This window comes from Xiphias gladius, chromosome 4 (genome assembly GCF_016859285.1).
Source record: "Xiphias gladius isolate SHS-SW01 ecotype Sanya breed wild chromosome 4, ASM1685928v1, whole genome shotgun sequence".
NCBI lineage: Eukaryota > Metazoa > Chordata > Actinopteri > Istiophoriformes > Xiphiidae > Xiphias > Xiphias gladius.
Window position 1 is genome coordinate 21,465,893 of NC_053403.1, and position 27,401 is coordinate 21,493,293.

General features: G+C 38.5%; 1 protein-coding gene across 1 annotated transcript in view; it reads right to left on the reverse strand.

Annotated features, from left to right (window-relative positions):
* Nucleotides 1-26,461, reverse strand: part of ptchd4 (patched domain containing 4) — a 48,258-nt gene extending 21,797 nt beyond the window's left edge. The window contains exons 1-2 of the mRNA XM_040125835.1: nt 26,036-26,461; nt 12,461-12,956 (exon numbers count right to left, since the gene is read on the reverse strand). Coding sequence (XP_039981769.1) covers nt 12,461-12,956; nt 26,036-26,461 — 922 coding nt within the window. The remainder of the gene's footprint in view (nt 1-12,460; nt 12,957-26,035) is intronic.
* Nucleotides 26,462-27,401: the final 940 nt, after the last annotated feature.

Below are 27,401 nucleotides of genomic sequence, written 5' to 3' on the forward strand. Positions count from 1 at the left end.
AAAGCAAAAGTTTTCACTTTTGCTTTTTCGTACCCCAAATTCATCACTTGCTTTGTTAAATTGCTGTTTTTGTAATATAATTAGAGGTTAATTTAAAACACGTGTCAAACTCATGGCCCACAGGCCAAATCTGGCCATTCACATGGGGGGATTTACTGAAAAACTGTAAGCTAAAAGTCAGTCTTGCTAGAAATACCAGGGACAGTCGAGTGCATGAGCTAGCTGCCAATTTGCAATCACAGCTCAAAGATAAAGAAAAGATTTCATTGCCTATTCAATTGCTGTGGATTAAAGTACATATAGAATGGACACAGCCCAGCTGGCAATTTTCATCTGTGGAATGGATGACCAGTGGTCCATTACTGAGGACTTCTTTGACTTTAAACCAATGCATGGAACAACCACAGGCCAGGATATTTTCAAACAGGTGGAGGGGTCCATAAGAGAAATGGGGTTACCATGGTTTAAGGAGGGATGAAAGAGAACATAGCACAGTACAGGTACAACATAAAGGTTTATGACAATAATAATAGTATGATTATCATAATAATTGATCCAGACTCTCTAGCACCAGGGTGAAGAAAGACCTGCATAAAGCGACAGCAGGAGAGAGGAGAGAGACGAGAAAGCACAAAACTGTGGGAGAGAGAAGAAGTTAGTTAGTAACAAGCATTCATGGGATGAATGCGTACAGATGGAGAGGGAGAGGAGGAGAGGGGTGCTTGGTGCATCATGGGAAGTCCCTCTGCAGTCAAGGCCTATAGCAGCATAACTAGGGGGTGGTTCAAGCCAAGCCTGAGCCAGCCCCAACTGTAAGCTTTATCAAAAAGGAAGCTTTTAAGCCTACTCTTAAATGTGGAGAGGGTGTCGGCCCCCCGACCCAAACTGGAAGATGGTTCCACAGTAGAGGAGGCTGTTAGCTAAAGGCTCTGCCTCCCATTCTACTTTTGGAGACTCTAGGAACCACAAGCAAGCCTGTGTTCTGGGAGTTCAGTGTTCTACTGGGGTAATAGGGTACTATGAGGTCTTTATGATATGATGGTGCCTGAACCATTAAGAACTTTGTAGGTGAGGAGGAGGATTTAGCTTCTATTCTCAATTTTAAAGCGAAACAATGCAGAGAAGCTAACACTGGGAGAAATATGATCCCTTTTCTTAGTTCCTGTCAGTACTCATGCTGCAGCATTCTGGATCAGCTGGAGAGTATTTAAAGATCTGTTGGGTAAGCCTGATAATGAGGAGTTGCAATAATCTAGCCTCGAAGTAACAAAAGCATGGACTACTTTTTCTGCATCTTTTTGAGACAGGGTATGCCTAATTTTTGCGATGTTACAAAGCTAGTTTTTGAAGTTTGTTTTATGTTGGGGGTTGAAAGACATATCCTGATCACAGATAATTCCAAGATTCCAAACAGAGGTGCTGGACGCCAGGGCAATGCCATCTATTGCCATCTAGTAACTATATCATTAGATAATGTGTTTCTGAAGTGTTGGGGGCCAATAATTACAGTTTTGTCTGAGTTTAACAGCAGAAAGTTGCTAGTCATCCAGGTCTTTATGTCCTTAAGGCACTCTTGAAATTTAGCTAACTGGTTTCAATCAGCTGTGATGATACGAAAGCCGTGAATTTCATATCATTAGAAATTTCATCAAAAGTGTTTTTGCAATTTTTAGGATTTTATGTGCAGCTAATTGCATACTAGAGGTACTAGGCTGTATGGGAAATGTAAAATACATGATCAAAACCTTTAATTCTATTAAAGTTATTAAAACGTCCCAGACAACCAGACCTATGAAACAGGCTATGTGAGACTTGTAGAAATATGGACGAGAACAAAATTAAAGATTCATTATTTTGCTTTTACATCAGGATGTATTTAGCTGTATTAAAGAGGCTATATATAAGTTTTTGCTATCACTACATAGCCAACGTTAGCATAACTGTGTTTACTTAACTGGTTGAGAAGAAATTTTGCGAGTTCAGCATCAAATTTCAATCTCACTTCCACACTGTATATTCAAATTAACATGTACGTTATTTCAGTTTTCAAAGACCAAATAATTTGTTTTGAGCCTGACTACGACAGACAGTCTGTTGTCAATGTGTTTGTGTGTGAGAGAGAGAGAGACAGAGACAGAGTGGAGCAAGGAGTAGCTGAGCTAATAATGTACTTTGCACAGCTCTACAATGAAATAAGATTTTACCCATTTGCAATAGTAAAAAAATAGAAAATCAAAAGGTGGAAGTTAATGTTGATATTGTAGTGGGCCACCGCAAATAAATGAATGCAGGGGAAACACTATGAGAAGTGTAATAATATTTTTGCTTCATTATGAAACAGTGGCAGGATGGGCACAATTATTGGCACCCTTTTGATGAATTTATATTAGTTCCTCCTAAAAAAACAAATAAAACTCACCTGCGCTTAATTTGATGTGTTCACGACAAGCAACCTCTTTTTTTTTTTTACTTTTTTTGACTTATTGAGGGCTTTATATGGACCAAATTGTATGTGAGAAGGCTATATGGGACATGCAACAATATAATCAAAGATATTTCATCTTTATTTTTCAATTAAATAAAAGCATGTCAATAAACTATATACGTCTGGCCCTTGATGTGATTCTCATTTCCCAGTGTGGCCCTTAGTGACACTGAGTTTGACAACCCTGATTTAAAACCTGTCCTTAAACCTTGTGTACTTCTATAGCTATGTTGAAAAAAACTTCCATTTTCCTGTTTCTTTCTACAAGTATTAGTAACCATCAAGTAAAAGTTAAATTTTACTGTAACTATCTCTTGAATAATACTACACAGAGGAGTCATAACTAATGTCTCTCCTATACTTTATGTCCAAATAGGATAGGTAAGTTTGTGTAAACCAGGGTAACTTCTAATTTAATATTTCACTTTAATAAACATGGGATTTTAAAGCAGCAGAGGCCGAAACATCTTGACTTTTAGTCCCTTCAATTGGGTCAAACTCCAAAATCACTGGATCCTACACTTCCCATAATGCAGTTGCATCTTTCCTCAGACCCTCCATCCCCCAGTTTGTATCTCAGACTTCCGTTTAAGCCCAATTTGAGATAACCCTAGTGACATCAACTTGACATTATCAGGGTTATTTTCTCAGACTTGACAAAGGTCTTTCAGAGCTTCAGAGCAATCTAGCAGACTTAATTGATCTTCATGTGTAAAATTGGTAGAGTGCCCTTTTAACAGGTGATTTGACAGCAGCGAACATCACTGTATAAACTGTACCTTGTGAAAGTATTCACCCTCCTTGGTGTTTTACCTGTTTTGTTGCATTACAACCTGGAATTAAAATAGATTTTTTTGGGTTATTGTACAACTTAACTTACACAACATGCCTTCTACTTTATATGGTGCAAAATACGTTTTATTGTGACACAAACATTAATTGACACAAACAAAAACAAAAAAAAATAGAAATTAAAAAACAAAAATCACCTTCAGTGTTATCTTTGGTGTCTTTCCTAATATTTATAACCTTTGAGATAACCAGGTCGAGCGTGGCCTTTTTTGTGGGTAGGTCCTGTAACATGCTGTGAACAAAAACTGCTAAACTTGTAAACACAAAATTACAGCAAAACTCACAGGGTACTGAATTTGATATTTTTGTTTGTACATATATACAACTGCATAAAACCAGGTAACAGAAATAAAACACAGATGAAGCAAAGAAGCCACAGGCTTTTACAACATACTGCATAGTGGTCACATTTGTATTTGTATTTGTTTATGCAGTCTATGTTTATTAGCTGAGCAGCCCAAGTACTGTCAAAGTACTGACTGTTTAGCCAATAGCTATAGTTAGCTAGCAATTTATACACAAAGTCTCATTCAGCCTCACAATCACATTTTCAAGTTGGATGGATGCATCTACACTGGAAGTCGAGCCATGGAAAGCTAATTTAACATCCAGTTGCATCCATTTATTGACTTATTACGCCTCTCAAAATTGATTTGTCTGAGCACACCATTGATTTTAGTATTAATTCTATTGTTTGATCAGTTACTGTCTGATTCCAATCTGTATTTTGCTATTTTTAATATATATGTATTTTCAATGTATTTTAAACAGTGATGAATTTGAGCAGTTTTACTTGTTCCGTGAAACTTCTGTTTGTTGTGATTACAGTCAGCACAGTAACATATTGCAAGATATTAGATACATTATTGTAGGGGTGCCAATGACAAAGTAATAATATTACAATTGTCCAATCTGTCCCAGTGTTACCCATCACATTGCAAACAAGCATATCAATGGAAACACCTGCTGTAAACTCTGTTTGGAATTAAAATCTGTGTACTTTGTTTGCCATTCATGGCCTGCCTTACAGTGACTGTAAAAGAAACAGTTGCTACCATATTTGCGTTTAATATTCTAGAGGCAAGGTCCACTTAATTAGCTATTCCTGGAGCTTTAGACTGTATCTCATGGCCCTCTTCAACAAATGGAACTCAGTAATAGCTAAATAAGTGGTCTTGTGTTCAGAATATTTACCACAGATATAAGACCTAAGGTCGAAAATTAATCTCCATGCTCAAATTACTACCATCTATGGTGGTGATATCACTTCGCATTGCACGTCAATACTACATAACCTAAATACTGCTGTGACCACAATTGGTATGTTTAAAAGTACTAATGTTTGTGACTGATCATGGTGGAAGGCATTTTTTGTTTGACATTCTACCTAAAATAAAACACATTCACCTACACATACACATACACCATCATGGTAGCAACTTCTAACAATTTATGCTCTCACTGTGAATCAAATATGGCTGAGGTGAAAAATTTTGGATTACATCCTGGCACCTTGAAGTACCCTCACGTCCCAGTGTAATGTGCCTAGTTGCATGTTTTGTTAAGTACATAAAATACAGTTTGGAAAGGTCAATATACTTAGTTCATCTGGGGCTGTCAGAGACAGTAGAGCCATTGCTTCCTCTGTAATGTCACAGCAGGTATGTTTCATGAGTCCTGCTATTTTTTCTTTCCTCTCCTCCTCTCCCTACATGGCAGAAAGACACTGGGGAGGAAGACAGGAGGATACGATGCTCCATAGTAAACAAAGGTTCATCGACACTTGGCGGTACCTGCCCTATGCAGGGTTTCTTCCTCTACATGACGTAAAGACATGATGAAAGAGATAAAGGGAAACCAAGACACAGTTTTATATTTGACAAGCCAAATTCTTCTTCAGAGGTAAGAAAATTCTCTGCTGTATACTTGGATGCTATCAAACTTTGTCAAAATGTTGCAAAAATAATTTTGTTTTTTCTTTGAGTCTTACATTTATTTGACGTTCTATGATTATGTGCCCTGTAGGGCTAAGTAACTAAAACCTTAATCCTTTTTTGGTAGCAACCAAAATTCATCTGTAGCGTCACCAAGTATTAAGATTCCGAAAGTTTGCATCAAATGTCTGGTTTGATCATAGTTTACTTATTTTCTGATCAGGTTGTTCTTGATTTAAATTGTAATTTTTCCAATTTTATACTAATTAGGTTTAGCAAAATTTGGTATCAAATTCAGTAAACTCTGGTATCATATTGGTATTGAAAATTTTAAAATGCTACCCAGCCCTTTTGACTTGCCCATTTTTGGCTTGAACCCAACAGTGGGGCCAACGCTACAAATGTTAACATCCGTGAGTGAGTGAGTGAGTGATAAAGTCCAACCAATGCTCAGCTGAATGCAGCGTGGCTGAGTGCTGATGTTACACCATTGGTTGCCCAGAAGCGGGTTGGCCATTGCTCTTTCGAAATGAATTGCCACAAACAGTTTCTATTGTGTCATCAGGGGAGCGCTTACAGGTAGTGTTGACAATTTAGCGCCTTTGTCACTAGATTTACCGACTTTTCACACCCCTTAAGCAAGTTTTCATCACAAAAGCACCAAGCAACTGATTTAGTGATTTTTTGGACAAACCTTAGCAACTTTCCATAGAAGAGAGTCACCAATATTGCCCCAAAGGTTAGGCTTTCCCTCTCCACGCACGCCTCTCTCTGCATCTCATTCAACTGACCGCATGGCAGCTGACACAGACGAGAATAAGCTTCTAACTTTCTCTCTGAGTGAGCATTTTAGAAGTAAATATAACCGAAATCACAGCACAGCCATTGTCTTTAACATGGTTACTTTGTCAGACGACATTGTGGTAATAAAATTACAATATTAGCATTGCAGAGTTATTAGCAGTGCAGAGCAGCAGCTTGGAAATGGCTTGGAAGTATATACTGGTTAACATGTAGTCTTAATGGGCCATGTTACAGTGACTATTCCATACTTGTTCCATTGTCTGACAACAGAAACAGAAACACATGTAAATGAGAACAGTTTTACTGGGAATTCAGCTGTATTAAAATACTATATATGTGAACACAGACAGTAGGAAAGAAGCAAACAGATAAAGGATGGTCCAGGCGTATACTAGGTTTTGACCTAGTCTTGTTTCATTTGTTACACTTTTCAAGTGTAACAAATAAATAAAAGGTTCCCAACAGAATGACGCTGCAACCACTATACCTCACAATAATGAGTGGCAGCTCACCACACATAAAAATTGACATTTATGTCAGAGTTTAATTTGCATTCCACCAGACAGAAGAGTTTTTCAGCTTAAGTGCCAAGAGACATACACCATTTGGGTGGTTAGCTTTTACTCAAAATAAAATCAAGTGTGGTTTACAATGTATGGTAGAGTGGCTTTCATCTGGCCACTTTACCACACAGACCTCATAGATGGAGAGCTCTAAGGATGGATGGAAATTTTGGATGTTCTACACCTTTTCTACTTAACATGGAACATGGATCCCATTGTGCTCCCAGGGACTTTGAGTGCTAACGCAATTTTATGTGATCTTTGCTTCTGATATACTACCATGGAGGTCTACAGACAAATTTGTCACAGACCACTTCCAAGGGAATTCAAAGGAAATAAAGCCAAATTAAATACAACAGAGTGATATAGCAAAGACTATATACTGTGTTTTACAGTATATTAGCATTTCGATAGTAAAAAATTTTTAATGATACACTCTTACTCATTTATTTTCTCATGTGCCCAATGACACTATAATAAAGGAGATAAAGTACCTTTCTAAGTGGAGCTCTAAAAACAGCCTTGCACTTTTCACACACAGCAAGACCAAAGATCATATTGTGGACTTCAGGAAGTCTCAAAGCCAGCTTTAAATTCCTGGCGGTTCACATCTCTGACAACATACCACACCTGGTCCCTTAATACCTCATATCTGGTTATGAAGGTACATCAAAGTGTTTAAATCTCACACACTTAGCTCTGAAGATTTTGGTCAACTTCTACCACAGCACTAAAAATATAATCCTAAAAATCTTCACCTATGGTATGGTACGGTAACTTTTCTGTAACTTTAGTCTGTAAACTCCTTGGCAGCAGGTTTTAAAACTGCCCAAGTCCACCAATTCATTATATCCACCTTAAATGCAATCTGTGAGGGCATAACATTACCAGAGACTTGGACAAGCCAGGTAACAAACAGGTCTTAAAAATTTCTAAAGCTACTGCATGTAGCTGCAAGGTTTTAGAATAGTATGACAACACATGGCTGACTTTAACATTAGCAAGTAATTAAGACAACATTAAAACACTTTTGTGTAGCATTTGAAATTTTTTGAATTTTTTTCAGGTAGTTTTAAAACGAAAGTGTGACAAATAACGCACAACCTTAACAACCAATTTTTCTACAAAGAAAACCTACACCATCAGTATAATTTGTAAGATTCTATGACATAGACAATAGTCCATAACACATCTAAACATACAGAAGGGGTTTTAAAAAGCACACTATGATCCGAACTGTTACTGCGGTCCGTCACTGTATTGCCACCATAAAATCATGAATCATGGGACTGTGCAGAATGAGGCTCAGAAGTGTTTGTGTACCTCTGCTTCAGCAAAGATGTTTGTTAGCATGTGGCTGACACATACCAGCAGCTGCATGCTAACTTATAGCCTGCAGCCAGCCATAGCAGAGTTGAAAACGTAAAATATTCTTGGAAAAACTGGGCAAAAATCCAGTCAAGATATTTCATTCTATCATATACAGCACTGTATTACTGTACTACTGTTCTATATCAAGATTTCAGACAAGCAATATAAACTGTGAAACTCAAATTCAAGCAGAAGTTTCAGGTTGGCATCCATGATGAATTAATAGTGGAAAATTATGTAGAAACTGTGACATGTGACATTTTGACACATTATTGAGAGGCAGCTTTCATGTCCACCTCAAAATGGTGAAACTGAATGTGACTTCACATAAAGAATGTTATTCAAGCTAGGTCAAGTTAAAGAATAATAAATACATATCCCAAAACTAGTTCTTACATTAACAGGGTTCAAAATACATATTCATATGCATATGATGGACCACTGTTTTGTATTTATGAGCTCGCACAGTGACCAAGGGAAAAATGGTCTCCAACCAAACATGTTTTTAGTTGTTCTGAATAGAGTGAAAAGCTAGCCATTGTAAAAAAGGGGGCAGACGTGATATCATTATAAATGGAATAACCACATGGTTTAACGAAATCTCCAGGAAGATATTCATCGTGTCACATGCTGTCATTCACTTGAAAAGTGTAACAAATGAAACAAGACTAGGTCAAAACCTAGTATACGCCTGGACCATCCTTTATCTGTTTGCTTCTCTCCTACTGTCTGTCTTTACATATACAGTATTTTAATACAGCCGAATTCCCAATAAAACTGTTCTCATTTACATGTGTTTCTGTTTCTGTTGTCAGACAACGGAACAAGTATGAAATAGTCACTGTTACATGGCCCATTATGACTACATGTTAACCAGCAGTCACTTCCAAGCCAATTCCAAGTTACTGCTCTGCACTCCTAAAAACCTGATACTGGTAACTCTCTTCTACGGAAAGTTGCTAAGGTTTGTCCGAAAAAGTCACTAGATTTGTCATTAGATGCTTATGTGAAGAGAACTTGCTAAAAGAGTGTGAAAAGTCAGTAAATATAGCGACAAAGGTGCAAAGTTGGCAACACTACCTGTAAATGCCCCCCTGGTGACACAATAGAAACTTATTGTGGCAATTCATTTTGAAAGAGCGACAGCCAATAGTGTAACTTTATAACTTACTCAGTCAGTCAGTCAGAAAAATTCATGTTTATAGGGCTGGCCACGCTGTTGCATTCCAGGCAAAAGGGAGCTAAAGAGAGACGTCCAATCCTTGGCTCCTTTCTCACTTCTGCACAGTGGGTGTGAATGTTGGATCATCTGTTTCAGAAAGGTGTGGGTGGAGAGGGTTTCCGCAGCTATTCCACCATCCCACAAGCAGCTTGAAAGAATTATATAGTTTGCTTAATGCTTCAATCTGTTGTAAGCTCTGCTATGACAAACCAGGAAGTTCCAAAACAGGTAATAATCTCCTAATACTGGCAATAGTAACAATCCTTACACCAGAAACTAATCAAGACTTACTCAGAAAGGATCAGCTTGCTAGGTTAGTCATATGTCACGTTGATAGACATTATGCAAACTTCTTACTATATTTATGGTGTTCTATCACAGGAGACAGAGAGACAGACAAATGCAGGCAGAAAGAGAGGCAGACTGAGAAACTGACAGAGAGGGGAAAATTTCCTGAGAATACACACAACCACCTTTTTTTGTTTCAGATATAATAGTCCTGTCTCCTCACCTGCACACAATTCACCCAGGCATGAAAGTTAGCACTGCTCCTTTTACCATTAGGACAACTGCAGACCCAATGGGCCTAATGGAAGAACATTTTTTTTCCTTATCCTAAACTTCTTTCATTTTTTTTTTGTGAAGCTTGGAACACTTGGAACATTTACCAAACTCTCTTGACAAATGTTATAAATCACTCCTTTCAGCCCGATAAATGCCACATGTTCATGAGGAGGTGTGCATTCGTGAGATTTCATCCTTAGCATAATCTACGTAAAAATAAAAATAGGTATTAGGTAAATTGTGGTATTAGAGGACCCAAAACGTGTAGAAGATATAGTTATATAGTACAACTGTCAATGACATGTCATTAGAAAGGCGGTGTACTGTTACAGAAAAAAAAAGAGGGAATGTTTTCACCAGCAGGACAGATTGAGCCACTGAAGTAACAGTAACTTAGATGCTAAAAATGTCTTTCTAAAGCAAAGTGGTCCATAATGAATCTGAGAAGCAGTCATGTGATGATCACAGAGATATTAGACAGGATATTATTATATAGCAGGAATAAGTTTGTGTGCCAATGAAATCACAAAATCTAAAAAATGATGATGATGATTATAAGGTGAACAGAATATTGGTTATTATCTATCTTCTTTTAGTCTATTTTGGTATCTCAATATTTAAATTCTGAATTATGGAATTAGAGTTTCAGGTCAAGCAGTAGTTTTACCCTGTGGCAAAAGGCGGATTGTCTGTACATGACTTGTATGACAGATCTGGACCATTTGTGAATTTCATTCATAGCTAAAAGAAAATTCTAAGTATGCAAAAAATTGGCTAATACCACAGATATTCTTAAATCACTAGTAGGTCTATATGCCACCGGTTCCTGAATGAGGCACAATGTCCTGACAGCCTGGAATTTAAAATCTTGCAGTAACACAATAAGAAGCCAGGGGTTAGCCAGGATGCTAAATGCACACAAAAATTAGCAACTGACTATATGACAACAGCCCAGACTCACTACCATCAGTTTGCACAAGGTGCGGTGTGGGCACACTCCCTTATATGACAATGACAATGTGATGGAAAAACCTATAATAAACCAAACGATAATTTAAATAATTTGCATAATTTCCATTTATCCTAAAGTTTAAATTCAATAAGGAACCTCCAATCTACAAGTTTCTCTTTCAATTAATATCCAAAGAAAGCTTTAAATAGTGATGACTTCTCAACAGGGGCGTCTCACTGACAGACTGGTTATCAGTATCCGTTTCAGTTCTCAGTGTTTGTCTCAGCTGGGACCTCCCAAGAGGAGGGTGGACATCTGCTGCCTCTGAGGTCCTGTCACATGAAATTAAAGATTTAATCAAGCCCACCATCTCCTTTTCCCTTCTCCACCTCCTCCTCCTGTATGTGACTCTCCCTCTGTCTTGCCCTCTCTTCTACCTCTCCCCTCTCTATTTCTCCCAACGTGTTCCCTGCCTCTTTTTCTACACCCTCCCTTCTTCCTATGTATCACATATCTTTTTTTCCCCCGCTCTTTTCTCTTTGACTTTTCTGTTTAGCATCTCAGCCTCCCCCCCCATCACACCTCCCTCTTCTCCTCTCCTCTCCTCCCCTCCCCTGCCTCTAGGTCACAAGGAGTTGAACCCGCCTCCTGCTTCTGTGTCTCAAGCCCCTTTCACACTGGACAAAATACCTACTAACAACCCCTTAAATCTGGCTTTTGTATGCACATGGAAAAGGGTATAGTTGGAATTCATTCATGGTTCCGGTGTGTCTGCAGTAGTCATGGGTATTTATTGGCTCCAGCTCTGATTGGAAGTGATGGAAACACCTGGGTGGACAAGCTAATTTTCACCCCTTTTGCAGCATCGAAGTTCCACACAGTGGCGTGTAAATAGCCAGGAATATTTATTGTTTTTTAAAGTCTATGGGAACAACAGGCAACAGCGATTTTATTCTTTGTATACAACACTGAAAGATACAGCATTTTGGTGAAAATGGGCTTATTGTTGGTTGATTTGTTGATTAGTACAAGTCACACACTGTCCTATTGAAAGTAAGTGGTATTAGGCAAACATTTTGTTTCATTGTCGTTTTGTTCCTAACTAGCCAGTTTGACTCCATTTTGATCTCTTACTTGTTGGTCAATTTATCTGTTATTGATTTCGAAAGCTGAAACAACTCAATTATCTTGTATGTTTTGAAATAGTTGGGGGTGGAGAAAGTTGTTGATTCAAACAAACGTTATTATCTCTTAACAATGATTCCAACCTGAACCTAATGTCTTTATCAGTATCAAGTAACACTTATATAAATTGGAAACAAATGTACAAAATATTAATTAATCATCTTTTCATATCAAGAATTAATTATTTTTGCTTAAAGAAAAATGGCAAAGCTTTAGTATGCCTTTCTGTATTTAAACCTTAAAATGTTATCTTAGCCATAGCTACCTTAGAGGACACTAAGTTCATGACCTTTGCATTTTTTTCACAACAATGAATTGCCAGTATTCCCTCCCAGCCAAACACAATTCTGCTAATCCCTTCTCCAACTCGCTGTGAGTGTCAAACCCTGCTAAGCTCCTGAACTAACCACTACACACACACACACACACACACACACACACACACACACACACACACACACACACACACACACACACACACACACACACACACACACACAGTCAGTCTCAATGCAGGCTCCCACTCACCCATGGCAAAGAATGGGATCCCCAGCAGCGTAGAGTTGAATTTCCCATCTGATATAAAGAAGATCCCTGCAGCCGTCACATTGGCAATGCAGATGGTCAGCACGCCCAGGAGGCCCAGGAATGGCTTTCCCCTCAGGCAGTCTCGCATGGAACTGGAGATTGTGGCGGCCAGGAGTACCAGCACCAGACTGACCAGCACCTCCCCCTTGGCGAGCATGCCCGTCTGGTGGAAGTCCCGCCACAGGCTGAAGGAGGTGAGCGACTGGATGTGAAGTTGGTCAGGCCCGTGGGGTGCCTCGGATGTGGACAAACGTCTGACCAGGGCATAGAACTCATTCTCCCAGTGCTCAGCGATGGCATCCTGTACCAAGGGTCCGTGGTTACGGAGGTAGTAGGTGATCTGGACAGCGCGGGCGAACTTCACCTGCTGGTCTCGGCTGTTTGGCAAGAAGGACACGCCGCCCAGCTGGTGGCCAATGAAGGACACACGGCCATCCTAAAGGGGATATAGAGATACTTGACAGTAGCTCTGATGAAAGGCACAATTTTTCAAAAAACTACATTATCCTACCTGTTTTCAATGCTCGTAGCCACATCCCCACAAATTAAATACAGTTATGTTTCCCTTAACAGCAGAGAGCAAACACTTATATCAGATTGGGAAACAGACGGCTATACAACATGCTAGAAGCTTCCAGCCCACAGAGAGCAGTGCAACAGTAGTTTTCTGCCTTATTTGCTTATTTGATTCAGCATTTACAGTTAGATACATAAGTATTTGGACAGTGACACAATTTTTGGAATTTTGCCCCTGTACACCACTACAATGGATTTCAAACAAAGCCATCAAGATGTGATTGAAGTGTAGACTTTCAGCATCAATTCAAGGGGTTTACCAAGAATATCGCATTAACTGTTTAGGCATTACAGCCATTTCTATACATAGTCACTCGTTTTCAGAGGCTCAAAAGTTGACAAGCCCACATAATTATAAATGTAAGGATTATTGTTAATACTTGGATGAAAATCCTTTGTAGTGATCGACTGGACACTGCCTCACTTTAGATACTTTGCCAGGTCTTTACTGCAGCCGCCCTAAGTTGCTGCTTGTTTCTGGGTCTTTCTGCCTTCACTTTTGTCTCCAGTAAGTGAAAAGAATACTTAATTGTGTGGAGGTCAGGTGACTGAGTTGGCCATTGAAAGGATATTCTATTTCTTTGCCATGAGAAGCTCTTGGGTTGCTTTAACAGTATGTTTAGGGTCATTATCCATCTGTACTGTGAAGCTCCATTTTATCATTTTTGCAGTATTTGGCTAAATCTGATCAGAAAGCAGATGTCCCTATACACTTCGGAATTCATCCCTCTACTTCTATCAGCAGTCACATCATCAATAAACCACGTTGAGTCAGTTCCATTGGCAGCTATACATGCCTATGCCATAACACTGCTTCCACCATGTTTGACAGATGATGTGGTATGCGCTGGATCATGAGCTGTTCCTTCTTCTTTTCCTTATTTCTTCTCTTCCCATCATTCTGGCACAAATGAATCTTGGTTTCATCTGTCCAAATAATCTTGCTCCAGAACTGGGCAGGCTTTTTTAGATGTTTTTTGCAAAGTCTAACTTGGCCTTTCTGTTATTGGGTGTTACCAATGGATTGCACCTTGTGGTAAACCCTCTGTATTTACATTAATGAAGATGTCTTTTGATTGTAGACGCCTACCTTTTTCTTTACCAAAAAAATAATTCTGCAATCATCCACTTTAGTTGTCTTCTGTGGTCTTCAAGGCCTTTTGATGTTGCTGAGCTTGCATGTTAGTTCCTTCTTTGAAAGAAAGTACCAAACTGTTGATTTGGCCACTCCTAAAGTTTATGCTAACTATCTGTCTGATAGTTTTATTTTGTTTTTTCAGCCTAATGATGGCCTCCTTCATTTGCATCAATACCTCTTTGGTCTGCATATTGAGAGTTCCCATGAACAGCTACCAAATGCAAATTCACCATGTGGAATCAACTCCAGACCTCTATCTGCTTAATTTGTCATGGTTTAGTGAGGGAGTAGGACACCTGGCCATTAAACTGACTGTCAGTCAATTGTCCAATTACTTTTGAGCCTCTTAAAATTAGGGACTATGTATAAAAATGGCCGTAAAACCTAAATAGTTAATGCAATATTTTAGTCAAACCCCTTGAATTAAGGCTGAAAGTCTACACTTAAATCACATTTTGGCTTCATTTCAAATCCATTTTGGTGGTGGTGTACAGAAGCAAATTTATGAAAACTGCAACTTGAACTTCTATTACATGTGTGGACAAAGCAGGTGATGTATTGTGAAAGTTGATGTGGAGCTCCATAGTAAGGTTTAAATTAATTTAATTATACAGCAAATGCAAGACATCACAGTGTCAAGAGTTTGGAGATAATGTGACTGTGCAATAAGAATTGTGAAGAGCAGTGAAGAGTTCAAAAAGCCAGCTGGGACAATAAATGTGGGTAGCGTTAGTCTGTCAGGAAAAAATCAGTTGTCACAACTTTTCTAATGTTTAATATAAAAGTGTTGCCTGGGTGTATACTGTATGTACAGTTTTCAAAATTTACAATAATTAATTTACCTCAGCCATCTCCGTTGCCTTTAATAAATGAAGTGCTTCAAAAACAAAAATGTGCCTCTAAACAAAATGCAGCCAGCGAATTATGTTGAAAGCAAAATTTAATTTTGAAAAGAGTTTAGTAGTGTATGAACGTAATTTCTAGACAGGGTTGGCTCAGGAAGAGGGTGACCAAAAGATTTCTTATTTAACATCTAACACAGAATGAAACAACAGAAAATATTAATATAATGTATTATTAGAATATTTTATGTATAAGATTTTTTTCTGTATATGTAGCTACTTCTAGTCACCCACAGATCTCTGAAGAGATGCTTCAAAGGATTACTTCTTGCTGTATGCTATGTTTGTCAGAAAGATCCAGCCAGGAAAGAGGTAAAGAGCAATTGTCAATCAGGTAAATACACCCAAAGCGTACCTGGGGCTAATGCAAATACTTCTCAGCTCTGACATGAATCTTTTTGTTCATTTCAATTCAAAATTTGTTTTCTGTGACTGTTCGGTTTCTACGTTTTTAAGCTACATAACGGAACCCTTAAAACGTACGCAATCCCAACATTGTTCATATCACTATTATGTTAAAATACTGTGTCTGATGTCAAACTTTAGTTCAAATTAACTAAGTCTCGAGGAATCAATGTTAAAGATTTGTTAGTTCATGTACAAAACAAGTACATCATTAGTTCTTTATTGTAATGCATTTTAACTCTGACTTCAGCTTTCAGGAATAATGGTGACCACCTAGCGGTGCCACACATTTAAAAACGGCACACATCCTGAATTTGGAAGGAATAATGCAATCATGCAAATTTATCAAAGCTTTAGGCCCTTCACGTTTATTTGTACAATTTATTGTATATTATTATATAACACTGACATAATAAATATTTCCCTAACTCATTTATTTAGGAAGGTAAGACACACACACACACACACACACAACATTGTGATTTGAATTTTATACCTTTACATGACACTGTTTTGTTGTTGTAACAATGTCAACTTTAATTTGCAGTTTATTGGAGATATGATTTATCTTGTTATGAACACAATAATCCAGCACAGTCAAACGACCACAATATGCTGCTTCACAGCATGAGCTTGATATAAATCTCACGCTTCTCGATAAATAAATCCCTGTGATTGTTTGCTTCAATGTCTGCAATTTACAGCAGTGAGACAACAATTGATGTGTTATTCTGCACTGGCATTATGTGGGTTGCAGGATAAATTTGTCATGGCGGCCACTGCACCTTGAAATCACATAACTGATACCATCCAAAAGGCAACAACCAGGTTTTCTGTCAAAGTCTGAGATATATATATATAGCACCATACAACAGTGAGTATGTGTGTATGTGTATGTGTATGTATGTGTGTGTGTGTATATGTAATATCTATGAAAAGTTGATTGAAGTGAAATGAGATGATGTGACACCTCTCGAGCTTTCTGACAAAAAGATGGATGTGACTGGTGGGAAGTGCTTCCAGGTATTTCTAACAACTTTAAACATAGAAACTAATCAGTTCAACAATGTTAATATACAATGCTGTTTTCTAAGGCATCCTAATGGATATTTTTTGTATATTAACACCCTTTAGTTAAGGAGCACCCTAGTTCCACGTGTCAAAGTATAACATCTTCTGTGGCAGTAGAGGAGTATAAGAAAACAAGAGTCTACAGCCATGCTAGCAGCTGTACTCAAGCACAGTGATACTTTGAGCTAAATGGCAACGTGAGCCTGCTAACATACTCACAATTGCAATGCTAATATGCTGATGTCTAGCATGTATGATGTTTACCATAGTCACCATCCTCAAATGGCATTTGAACGACTCTAAGGGCAAGAGGAAAAGTTATCTGGTCTGATTAGATCAGATTTAACCGTTTGGGCAGAACTCCAAATACTATGTCTGGTGAATGCCAGGCACTGTTCATCGCCTTGCTAATAGCATCCCGATGGTGATGCATGGTGGTGGCAGAATAATGCTATGGGTGTGCTTTTCAGCAGCAGGTATAGGGAGACTGGTCAGAATTGACGGAAGAATGATTGGGGTGATGGTTCACCTATAAGCACAAGGAAAACGCTGGAGTAGCTTTGGGACAAGTCTCTGACTGTCCTTGAGTAACCCAGCCAAAGCCCAGACTTAAACACCATAGAAAATCTGTAGAGAGACCTGAAGATGGCAGTTCACAGACACTTCCCATTCAGCCTGAAGGAGCTTGAGAGGATCTGCAAGGTAGAATCGGATAAATGGCCCAAATCCATGTGTGCAAAACGTGTATAGACTTTCCCAAGAAGATTTCAGTTTTTGAGTTTTAATAAATTTGCAAATCTTTCTAAAAACATATTTTCACTTTGTCATTATGAAGGGGTCTGAATACTTTCTGAGCCCACTGTACATTTTTAAAGAAGCTCACATCAGCTATAGCATAGGCTATATTATAATGTCTACCTGCGTATTCTATTTTATTATTCTATATTATTTCCCCAAGGATGAATCCTACCTATTTTGGTGATTATTTCCTCTAACACAATCAGTAGGTCAAAGTTTTTTGCATCCTGTGAAATATCTACTCGATGGATTGGCACAAATTTTTGGTACAGACATTTATGGTTCCCAGATATAAATGTGTGTGTATATGTATATATATATATATATATATATATATATATATATGTATGTATATATGCAAAATCATGGTATTATTAAACTCTGAATATGTTACACAAAGAAAAACCCTCAATAACTAATGTTAAATTGTTAATATTCACTCACAATTTGCCTGGAATAACTTGCTGAAAATAGTTAATTGAAGAGTTTAATGTAGTTTGAGGAGACATCTGAGGACACTATTGACTGTTTTTTTATTGCCAAGTAGCAATACCACCCTAAGGCAAGCCATTTATTGACACACATAACCTCATCAGGCAATTCCTTTGCCTTGTCTCCTCTCAAATCCTCCAATCACATTGGCTCTATTGTAGCATTTAAAGTACCACAGAGCTCCTGCATTTCAGTTGTTTTCCTGCTGCCCTGCCACTATCACCTCCAGTTTTATGATTTATTAAAGAGAATGGGGGTGTAAAACAAACATTGACCTTAGCTTGACATTGACAAGCAGCATACAACCAAAACTACTCAATAACTTAATTCAATCCAGCACTGAATTTCACTGTCATTTCATGAATATAGCAAGAGGCTTGATCTTGTCTAACACATTATTATTAGTGTTAGGATAAATGTAATGCAGAAATGGCACACCTGTGTGCCTATTTATATAAATCAATTCGGACCACCTGAGCTTTCAACTACTGAAGCCCAGGGCAGACAAACTTGCTCTTTTTCCTCTTATCACAAGATAACAACTTAAGTATCTAATTATCACAAGATGACAAACTCCCTTCTCAAAATAATGGGTTTTGACACTAAGTGCCACAAAATTTCATCAAGACAAATCACAATCTTGAGTCCAATGTGATTTAAAAAATACAATTTTGCTGTATATTAAATTTTAAGCCCATTATCTTGAGACATCAATCACATTATATCATCTTAAAATATCAAATATTCTCAGCCCCTGTAAAATATCTCATTATGTTTTTTTTTGTTTTTGTTTTTTTTTCTATTCAGATAGGTCCCGTGTTCTCCCATCTGCACACGGTATCTCTGCAGCTCTGCCAGAGTGACCATCGGGTTCTTAACCTCTCTTACCAAGGCCCTTCTCCCCCGATAGGTCAGTTTGGCGGGCAGCCAGCTCTAGGAAGAGTCCCAGTAGTTCCGTATTCTTCCATTTACAAATTATGGAGGTCATTGTGCTCTTGGGAACCTTCAATGCAGCAACTTTATTTTTTAGCCTTGATACACATCGTAAGCTGTGAGACCTTATATAGATAGGTTTGTGCCTTTCCAAATCATGTCCAATCAATTGAATTTACCACAGGTGGACTCAAATCAAGGTGTAGAAACATCTCAAACATGATCAAGAGAATTGGGAGGCACCTGAGCTAAATTTCAAGTGTGAAAAAAGTGAAGGGGTCTTAATACTTTCCAAAGGCACTGTACTTTATGGTGACATGCTAATGATGGACAGGATGCTAAAGGGGGTCTTGCATGTCAAAAACAGAATATGATTGCCCAACCATCCATGCTCAACTCCTCCTTAATATAGTCATGGTCGCAATTTCTGGCACCCCTGAATTTACAGAAGTACAGAAGTACAGAATTTAGAATATCTTAAGAAATAAACGCAAATGACCAATTTTGTATAATTAAAATATTTGTATAAACTGCCCAAGGTTACTGAACGAAATAAAAAAAAAAAAAAAAAAAAAAAAAAAAAGCTTGCATAAGAGTGAAATAATGCAAACACAAAATATACCCAAGACACAATTATTGGCACCCTTCAGTATTTGGTTGCAGAACCTTTGGCAAAAATGACAGCCTCTAAACGTTTCTTGTAGCCATTTAGAAGCTTCTTGCACCTGACAGCCTCTAAACGTTTCTTGTAGCCATCTAGAAGCTTCTTGCACCTGTCTGCTGGTAGTTTCTGCCACTCTTCCACTGCTATGCGTTCAAGGTCTTTTAAGTTTGAAGGAGTCATTTTTGCAATGGCAGATTTCAGCTCTCTCCAAAGGTTTTCAATGGAATTTAGTCCTGGACTCATTGCTGGCCAGCTTAAAACAGTCCATCTTTTCCTTTTCAACCATTATTTTGTGCTGCTGGATGTGTGTTTTGGGTCGTTGTCCAGCTTAAAGACCCGAGAATTTTCCCTCAAACCTAGTTTTCTGACACTGGGTAACACATTTTGCTCTAAAACGCCTTGGTAATCATCTGATTTAATCATTATTTTTGATATATTCAATGCCTCCAGAGGCAGAGGCATTAAAGCAACCCCACAGCATGATAAAACCCCCCATCATGTTTTACTGTAGTTAGGGTGTTCTTTTCCTTATGGGCTTCATTCGAACACCTATAAACAAAGTGATGCACTGCATTCCCAAAGAGCTCTACTTTGGTTTCATCTGTCCATAGAACATTATCCCAGAAAGTCTGTGGCTTATCTATGAAAGTTTTGCAAACATTAGTCTCACCCTTTTGTGCCTTTCTTTCAATAGTGGTGTCCTCCTTGGCCTTCGCCCATCGAGCCCTACTTGGTTTAGTGTGTGGCATATGTTACGGGCTGAAACCACCACTCCAGATTGCTCCAAGACCGGCCTGAAGCTCTTTAGATGTCTTGTGTAGTGTTTTTTAAACAATCTGCATCAACATTAGTGGACTTCTTTCATTGAGTTTCTTCTTAGCACCACATCCTGCAAGCGTCTTTACAGTTTTATGACTGTGAAACTTCTTGATAACATTAAAAACTGCTGAAACAGGGATTTCGATTTTGGTGATTGTCTTGTAGCCTTTGGAATTGTTCTGTTTTTTAATAATAGCATTTCTTATGCTTTCAGACAGCTCTCTTGTTTTTGCCATTGTGAAAAACAAACTGGAAGAAACCTGCCCGGTTTTATGCAGCAAAACCATCATTCACTGGTATAATACAGGTCATGTGAACCGAAAATTAAGTACTGGTTAGTTTATTCATTTTTTTATTTATTTGAGGAACTGATTTAAATTCATCAAAAGGTGCCAATAATTGTGTTAAACGTACATTTTATGTCTGCATGTTATGTTGTTTTTTTATTTCACTATATGAAATCATTTTTTTCTGTTGTTGTTGTTTAGTAACTTTGGACTTTATATTAAATATTCTGATTATACAAAATTGGTTAACTTGTATCAATTTATGAAGATTTTCTAAATTCTGTACTTAAAATTCAGGGATGCCAATAATTTCAACCAGTATTGCAGCTTTTGCTGCAATGTGGACACATTATGTCCACCTGTGTTTGTTTTGAAACAGTGTCTCCATTACATAGTGCTACCAAGGCGCACCGATTAGTTTATTTTTCAGCTAGTTTTTTTTTCAAAATATGCCATGAGCAACCATCATGCTCATGGCATATCTCACAACTCCTCAGAAGAGTAAACCTAAGGAATCCTTATTAGAAATATTTGTTTATGCAAATGGGCTATATAATTATACTGGATTGTTACACTATCAATTATCAATAATCGTATCACCCTGAAAAATCAATTATCAGTCGGGCTGTAATACTCACACGAGAGGTAACCTGTCAGAAAAATGTAAAAATAAATCATTGTAATTGTTTGAACAATTAACTGATGCTATATATTTTAAAGTGAGGATAGTCCAAAAACTTTAACCTTGTTATCCCAAGCTCATGAGATTATTAAAATGTGACCTTGTGAAAACAACAGTGAAAACAACATGTACGACCATGGCCAGTCTGAGCTTCTATATTAATCTATAAGACATGTTACATTTGGGCGGCTGGAAAACAGTAGTCTATATTTTTATCATCTATGACAAAGTTAGGGGAGGAATCAGATATTTGGGCCCCACTGGTTATTAGCAGATAATCACATACCAGCGCTGCCATATGCCCAATTTGTTACTGTAACACCTTTGGCACTTCAACTAACATTTGTCAAGCCTTAATCGACCATTGGACATTGGCATTGTGAGCTGGTTGCTGGTATTAATGCAGGATGAAGCCACAGACTAAGAACTCACGAAAAACTTGTATTTCTTGCATTTCTTACACCTGACATTTTCTAAGAATTCTTCTTATTTGTAAATCCTGATCATATTTAAGTCCATATCCATATGTTGGAATTGTCCATTGTTTGTTCATTTAGCCCCATTCGCTAAATCTTTTTATAGTATTCTTTAATTCATTTTTATTCTTGTAATACCTGCCACCTTAAAAAGGTTACACAACTGAAAGTACAGCAGACAGAGCACAACAAAAAAATATATACAATTTTAAGCATTTCCTTCTGCGAACAGAGCTAATGTTCAGCTCTAAACCCTGGTTGTGACATCAAAGAACAGGATGAGGCATAAGAAGTCAGGCAAATGAATTAGCCCAGACAGCTCATCAGACAGGCAGACAGAGAAAATAAGGATTCAGGAACATGGAGAGTGCGTAAAGCCTGATACAGAGTGAGGAGAGCGGTTGAGGACAGAGGTCATATCAACCTTCAAGAAAGAATTCCTGTCTTAATGTGGTAGATAATTTAATGATAATGTTCATGTGCCCGAGTAAATGCATGCAAATTGTGTAATGTAAGGGAAAACCTTTAAATTTTTTACATAAAGACTATAGGTTAGTATGTGCATAGGTAAAGAAAGGTCCTGGACTACTAATATAAGTAGCAAATTTCCTTGAAGAGAAAATAGAAAGTTTTATATACTGTAGATAATTGGCATCACTTGACAATGTTCTGACATTCAATCACATAACAGAATTAAATCTGTTATTAACCAATCACATGGCAGTCTTTTAGGAACAAACAGCCCACTTCCCAAAGTAGGCACAGCAGGGTTGGCTGCGTTAACTCAACACACCACATGCTAATGTTTTGGTATCAAAAGTAGGACAGTTGGATTGAAGAGATAAACACTCCTAAGGAACTTTTTTTGTGTCAACATGGAAAGCAACGGCTCAACAGTTACAAAAATCTGAAAAATATAGAGCTGCCGTGAAAAAAGGAGGTAAGAACATGTCAGTGATGTGGCGATTCTTTGGCTCACTAAGGCCCTGCTCGACTAAACTGTCCACAGGACTAGGCTACTTGGAGTTAGACACAAAAGAGATTGGTATACATAACCGCCAATAACTTATTTTTTTGGCCATTTGGAGGCAGCAGAAACAAGTTTTGAACACAGCTTTGACTTATCATTAGGTTTTTTAACTTTTGAAATCTCGAAGATTTCAATCCTGGTTGATTTGTCCTGGTAACTACACCTGTAGTTACCAGTGGTAACAGCAAATACATATATAATACTACAGGTCACAGAGATGTGGGGGCAGCTAAACAAACTACTGTCATTTAAATAAAAGAAATCAGGCAATAATTGGCCTTCCATCATTCTGTGAGCAACCTTGAACTGATTTATGCTAAGCACAGTGAAAGGAGTTGGCTACCTAACAGCTCACTGTGGCTGCTCCTTCTTGTTCCATTACTCCCTGCAATATTTCAAACTAATCTGCTGTCAAAAAATGCTGAAAGTTACAATTGTCTTGTTTTGTAGATGCAATTTTGATGAACGATAGTAGTAAGTGCTTAGGCTCTCTGAAAAACACGTTATTTCCTGTGAATGTTTCTTATGACTATTTCATAACAGTTAACTCGTGTTTCGCCAGTTAAATGCTTTTAATGTGAAGCTGCAGCAGTAGGAAATGTTCAGTTTACATTAGCATTAACTTTCTAGAGCATTTTTTGGAATGTCACCACAGACATCCAGTTCGTAGTACTGCAAATACATAAATATTACACTACTTTTGAGCCATAGGCTCAATGACCATTTGGCAATAGATAATGACTTAACAGACATTTATTTAAATGAAAATCTTTGAGATTGCCACTTTAAGTTGATATGGCAAACTTCCTAGCAGATCGTTGCATATTTACAGAGTAGTTAGAGGTAACATGGGAATATATTGCTGGGGAGGTAGTATACAGTGGGTTTTAAGAGTTTTCTCTCTAAAAACAGCTGCCTGCTGCAGCCATCACTATGAGCAACCCCTTTTACATTGTCACAGTGTTTTCAAATTGTCATTCACTTTGAGCTTAACATAAATAACAACTTAATTTATATTGTGATATGTATCAATATCAACTGATTTAAAAGAAGAAGATATATTTAAGAGGTGTTTGCCTCTGAAGCTTATGCCATCACCCCAGTACAATGGAGATGAACTGTACTTTGTGATTGGATAAATCACAGACTTCACCGTGAAATCTCAAAGACTCAGTGTCATCAACAAAATTCCATTCACCTCAACTGTGCTAGCAGAAGTTTTTAGAAATGGCCAGATTCCACTAAAGGGTAAGATGGAAAATGTCTTTTTGCAATTTCTGGTGCACTAACCTTTTATTAACGAGGCCAAATGACAATGAGGAAATAGTGATGCACAAAAGAATAAAGTAATTATTAAATACAGGCCTACAGTATGAATGTATTTGATTGGAACTATATTCTACTGAAGATATACTACGTACAAAATCTCAAAACCTCACCACAAACAAAACTTGATGCACCTCAGCTTGTGACAGCAGCAAAAGTGTCTACAAGTCTCTAGATACCACTAAGAGTATGACAATATGAGAAACATAGAGGTACAAAAGAGTAAATTGAAAAAGTATTTTTACTGCATAGAGGACTATAGCATGAATGAATTTTTATACTGAATACAGTAAACCACATGGCTCCTATGTAGCTCTTTGTTCTTTGTATAAGAAAGTGAAGTGTCTCATTCTAATTGCCTGGTTCTCCAGTAGTAAAGATACTAATGTCTATTTTCTTTTTATATTAAACTTTGTGTTCATCATTTCTACGTAAGCATAAATTGTGCAGCTTTCTGTGTAATATGACAAATCAAAGTAATACCATAGAATCTGATTATTATCAATGCCCTGCGAAAACCATGTATTTATACACCATTCAGTAACTGGTTTTAATGTTGTGGCTGATCGGTGTACATCAGCCAGTGAGGATACCCTCTTCAGAGCACTGATGGCCGGTTTTCAGTTTTCACCCTCCCTTGTTGGTACAGGTGAATTCACTGGCTGCATATAGCCACTGACTACTCTGCTGTGCTCCTCTACACACATTCACACTCATACACACACATACATAGAGATATCCTTCTGTCTTTTTTTTTTTTTGATGCAGTGTCTCCCCTCTGGCCTATTCCTTGCTGTACATGCTTCATAATGCCATGGCTACAGTAGCTAATAGACTCAGGTATCCTGCTTGCCTGTATCTTCCTCTCTGTTGCTCAGTGGGCTATGACTGCACACATGCAGCTGTATCAGTCACACACAAGCTTCTAACAATAGTTTTAGACAACAAAACATGTCAATATGCTGCATGTAGACATACAGGTGCTAATTCATTATGTTGATAAATACATCAGATGCAGATGTGCTCTGTAGATGGAGTCTGTTGCTATTAGTCTGATCAGGTCTTTGTGAGCATGTGGAGCTTTTAAACTGAAAATCTGTTGTTCACAAGCATTATTTGAAATAATAACTATTGGCCTAATTTTGTTGTGTTTATACAGACTAAACCAATTTTCATCACTGTCACACCTCAAGTCAAGTACATTGCAAAGTTTATGGCTTTATTTGCCCAAGCTGCATGATGTGTATATCTTTTGTAATATTAAATTAAAAAAAAGGAATATTAAATTTTAATTCATTCTCTTTAATTCAATCATTCTCTATTGTATGGCCTTTAGAAACATCCACTGCACTGCACTATATAGCTCTGATAGAATAAGGATCGCAGTGGATACACACACACACACACACACACACACACACACACACACACACACACACACACATATATGCACCATTCAGCACCAACATTAAAATTGGTAACTGGTTATAATGTTGTGGCTGATTCGTGTAGGTAGCAATCTGCAGTCCCACATCACAGCCTGAGCGAATACAAGCCAACTGTGTTCATTCGGAAATAATGGCAAGCTCCAAGGGCCAGCTTGCTACAGCTATTCATATTTCACATGCTGACTGCTGCTTCACTGTCTCCAAGGGTCTTATAGAGAGATTTCGGGGGGATAGTGTGCACAGGCCTGGCTGACATGCATGTAAGAAGAGCTGCAGTGTCCAATAAAATCTCACCTTTAATGTTGTGTTTGGATAGCTCACGGGCACCTTATGGAAAGTGCTGTTGGAAAACACAGCTTGTCTGATATCTTCGAAAATGGTGATGATATCATCCAAGAGGCAACGCTTGTCTCTGTGGCTCAAGACGCAGAGGTGAGCGAAAGTGTAATTGAATCCCTTGTAATTAACGCGTAAATCCAGCACCTGCTTGTGAACCTGGAGGACCTGGTCAGCTAGTTCTAGGATGTTTCCCCCGGACTTGGCCAGCAGGATCAGCCTGCCATATCTGCCCGGGGTGTGCAAATCCGAGTAGAGCTTGTGCTTCGACTGGTCGATGGGAAACAGGCTGTTGGCGAGACTCCGCTCAATCTTGGCGAGGCTGTGAGTCGGGGCGACTAGCACCTCCAGGTCCGTCTCCGGCTTGAATCGGCTCAGAACGGTAGATCCGAAAATTATGGTGAGGACTGCAGGGACAGTAAGGAAGAAAACAGGGTGCCTGCTAACGAACAAGCCCAGCCAGTAGAACGAAGCCTTGAGCCCTCTGTGAATCACTTGCCGCAGCATCCTCCACAAAATCCTGCTTGCATATGCACCGTTTCCTCCGATGAAGCACATGTGACATCAGACTCCGGTCCCCGGTTTAGTCCAATTCGTAATAGAATTTCGCTAGGCTACAACATCACCACCATGCACACACGTTCACTCACACACACACACACACACACACACACACACACACACACACAGACACACACACACACACACACACACACACACAGACCACAACACTTGGAAAACAGCAGTGCAGCAATTCGCGGCAAGACGGACGGACACCCACAGAGAGGTAGACAGTCACACGATCGTCGTTCATCAGCCGATCGAGGTGAGTCCCTGTAGTCTGATCTCAAGCCATTCCGCCTCTATGTGATGTAAGAAGCCGTGAGTCTTCCTCGCTGCATCGGCTGCAGTAGCAGCGACCAGCGGTGGCGGTATGATGTGCATGTGTGCCTCCCCCTGTCTGCCTCTCAGCTCTCGCAGCAGCGGTAGCGCCTGGTTTATACTAACTGTAACCATGTGGCCGGTGGCTGGGTTGAAGAGGAGGAAAGAAGGCTGGAGGGAGGAATGATGGTGCTGCCTGGTTATTTTAGGAACAGTGGAGGCAGCAGGCAAGATGAATTGTTAAATGTTCCTGCAGGTGGCTGAATGACCAAAAGCACTTGCAGGGATGAGTCAGTGTTGGCCTCATGAATGGGGAGAACCCACTTTGTGTTGTGCCTCATGCTGAATGGTTTTAAAAGGCCATGCAGGATGGTCTGACTGGAACAGAAAATACAGACCTCCTAATTTTTTTTTAATAGCCTGCCTGTTCAAGTGGCTTCTCACTGACTATTCCAAGGACACACACACACCTCTAAAACCCCAGTTATTACCACTTCTGTATATTGTTTTAAATGGATGCTGGCATACATTAGAATCAGAATCAAAATCAGAAATAACTTTACTGATCCCCACATGGAGATTGTTTTGTTTTAATTGCTCAATACATAGTTAGGTA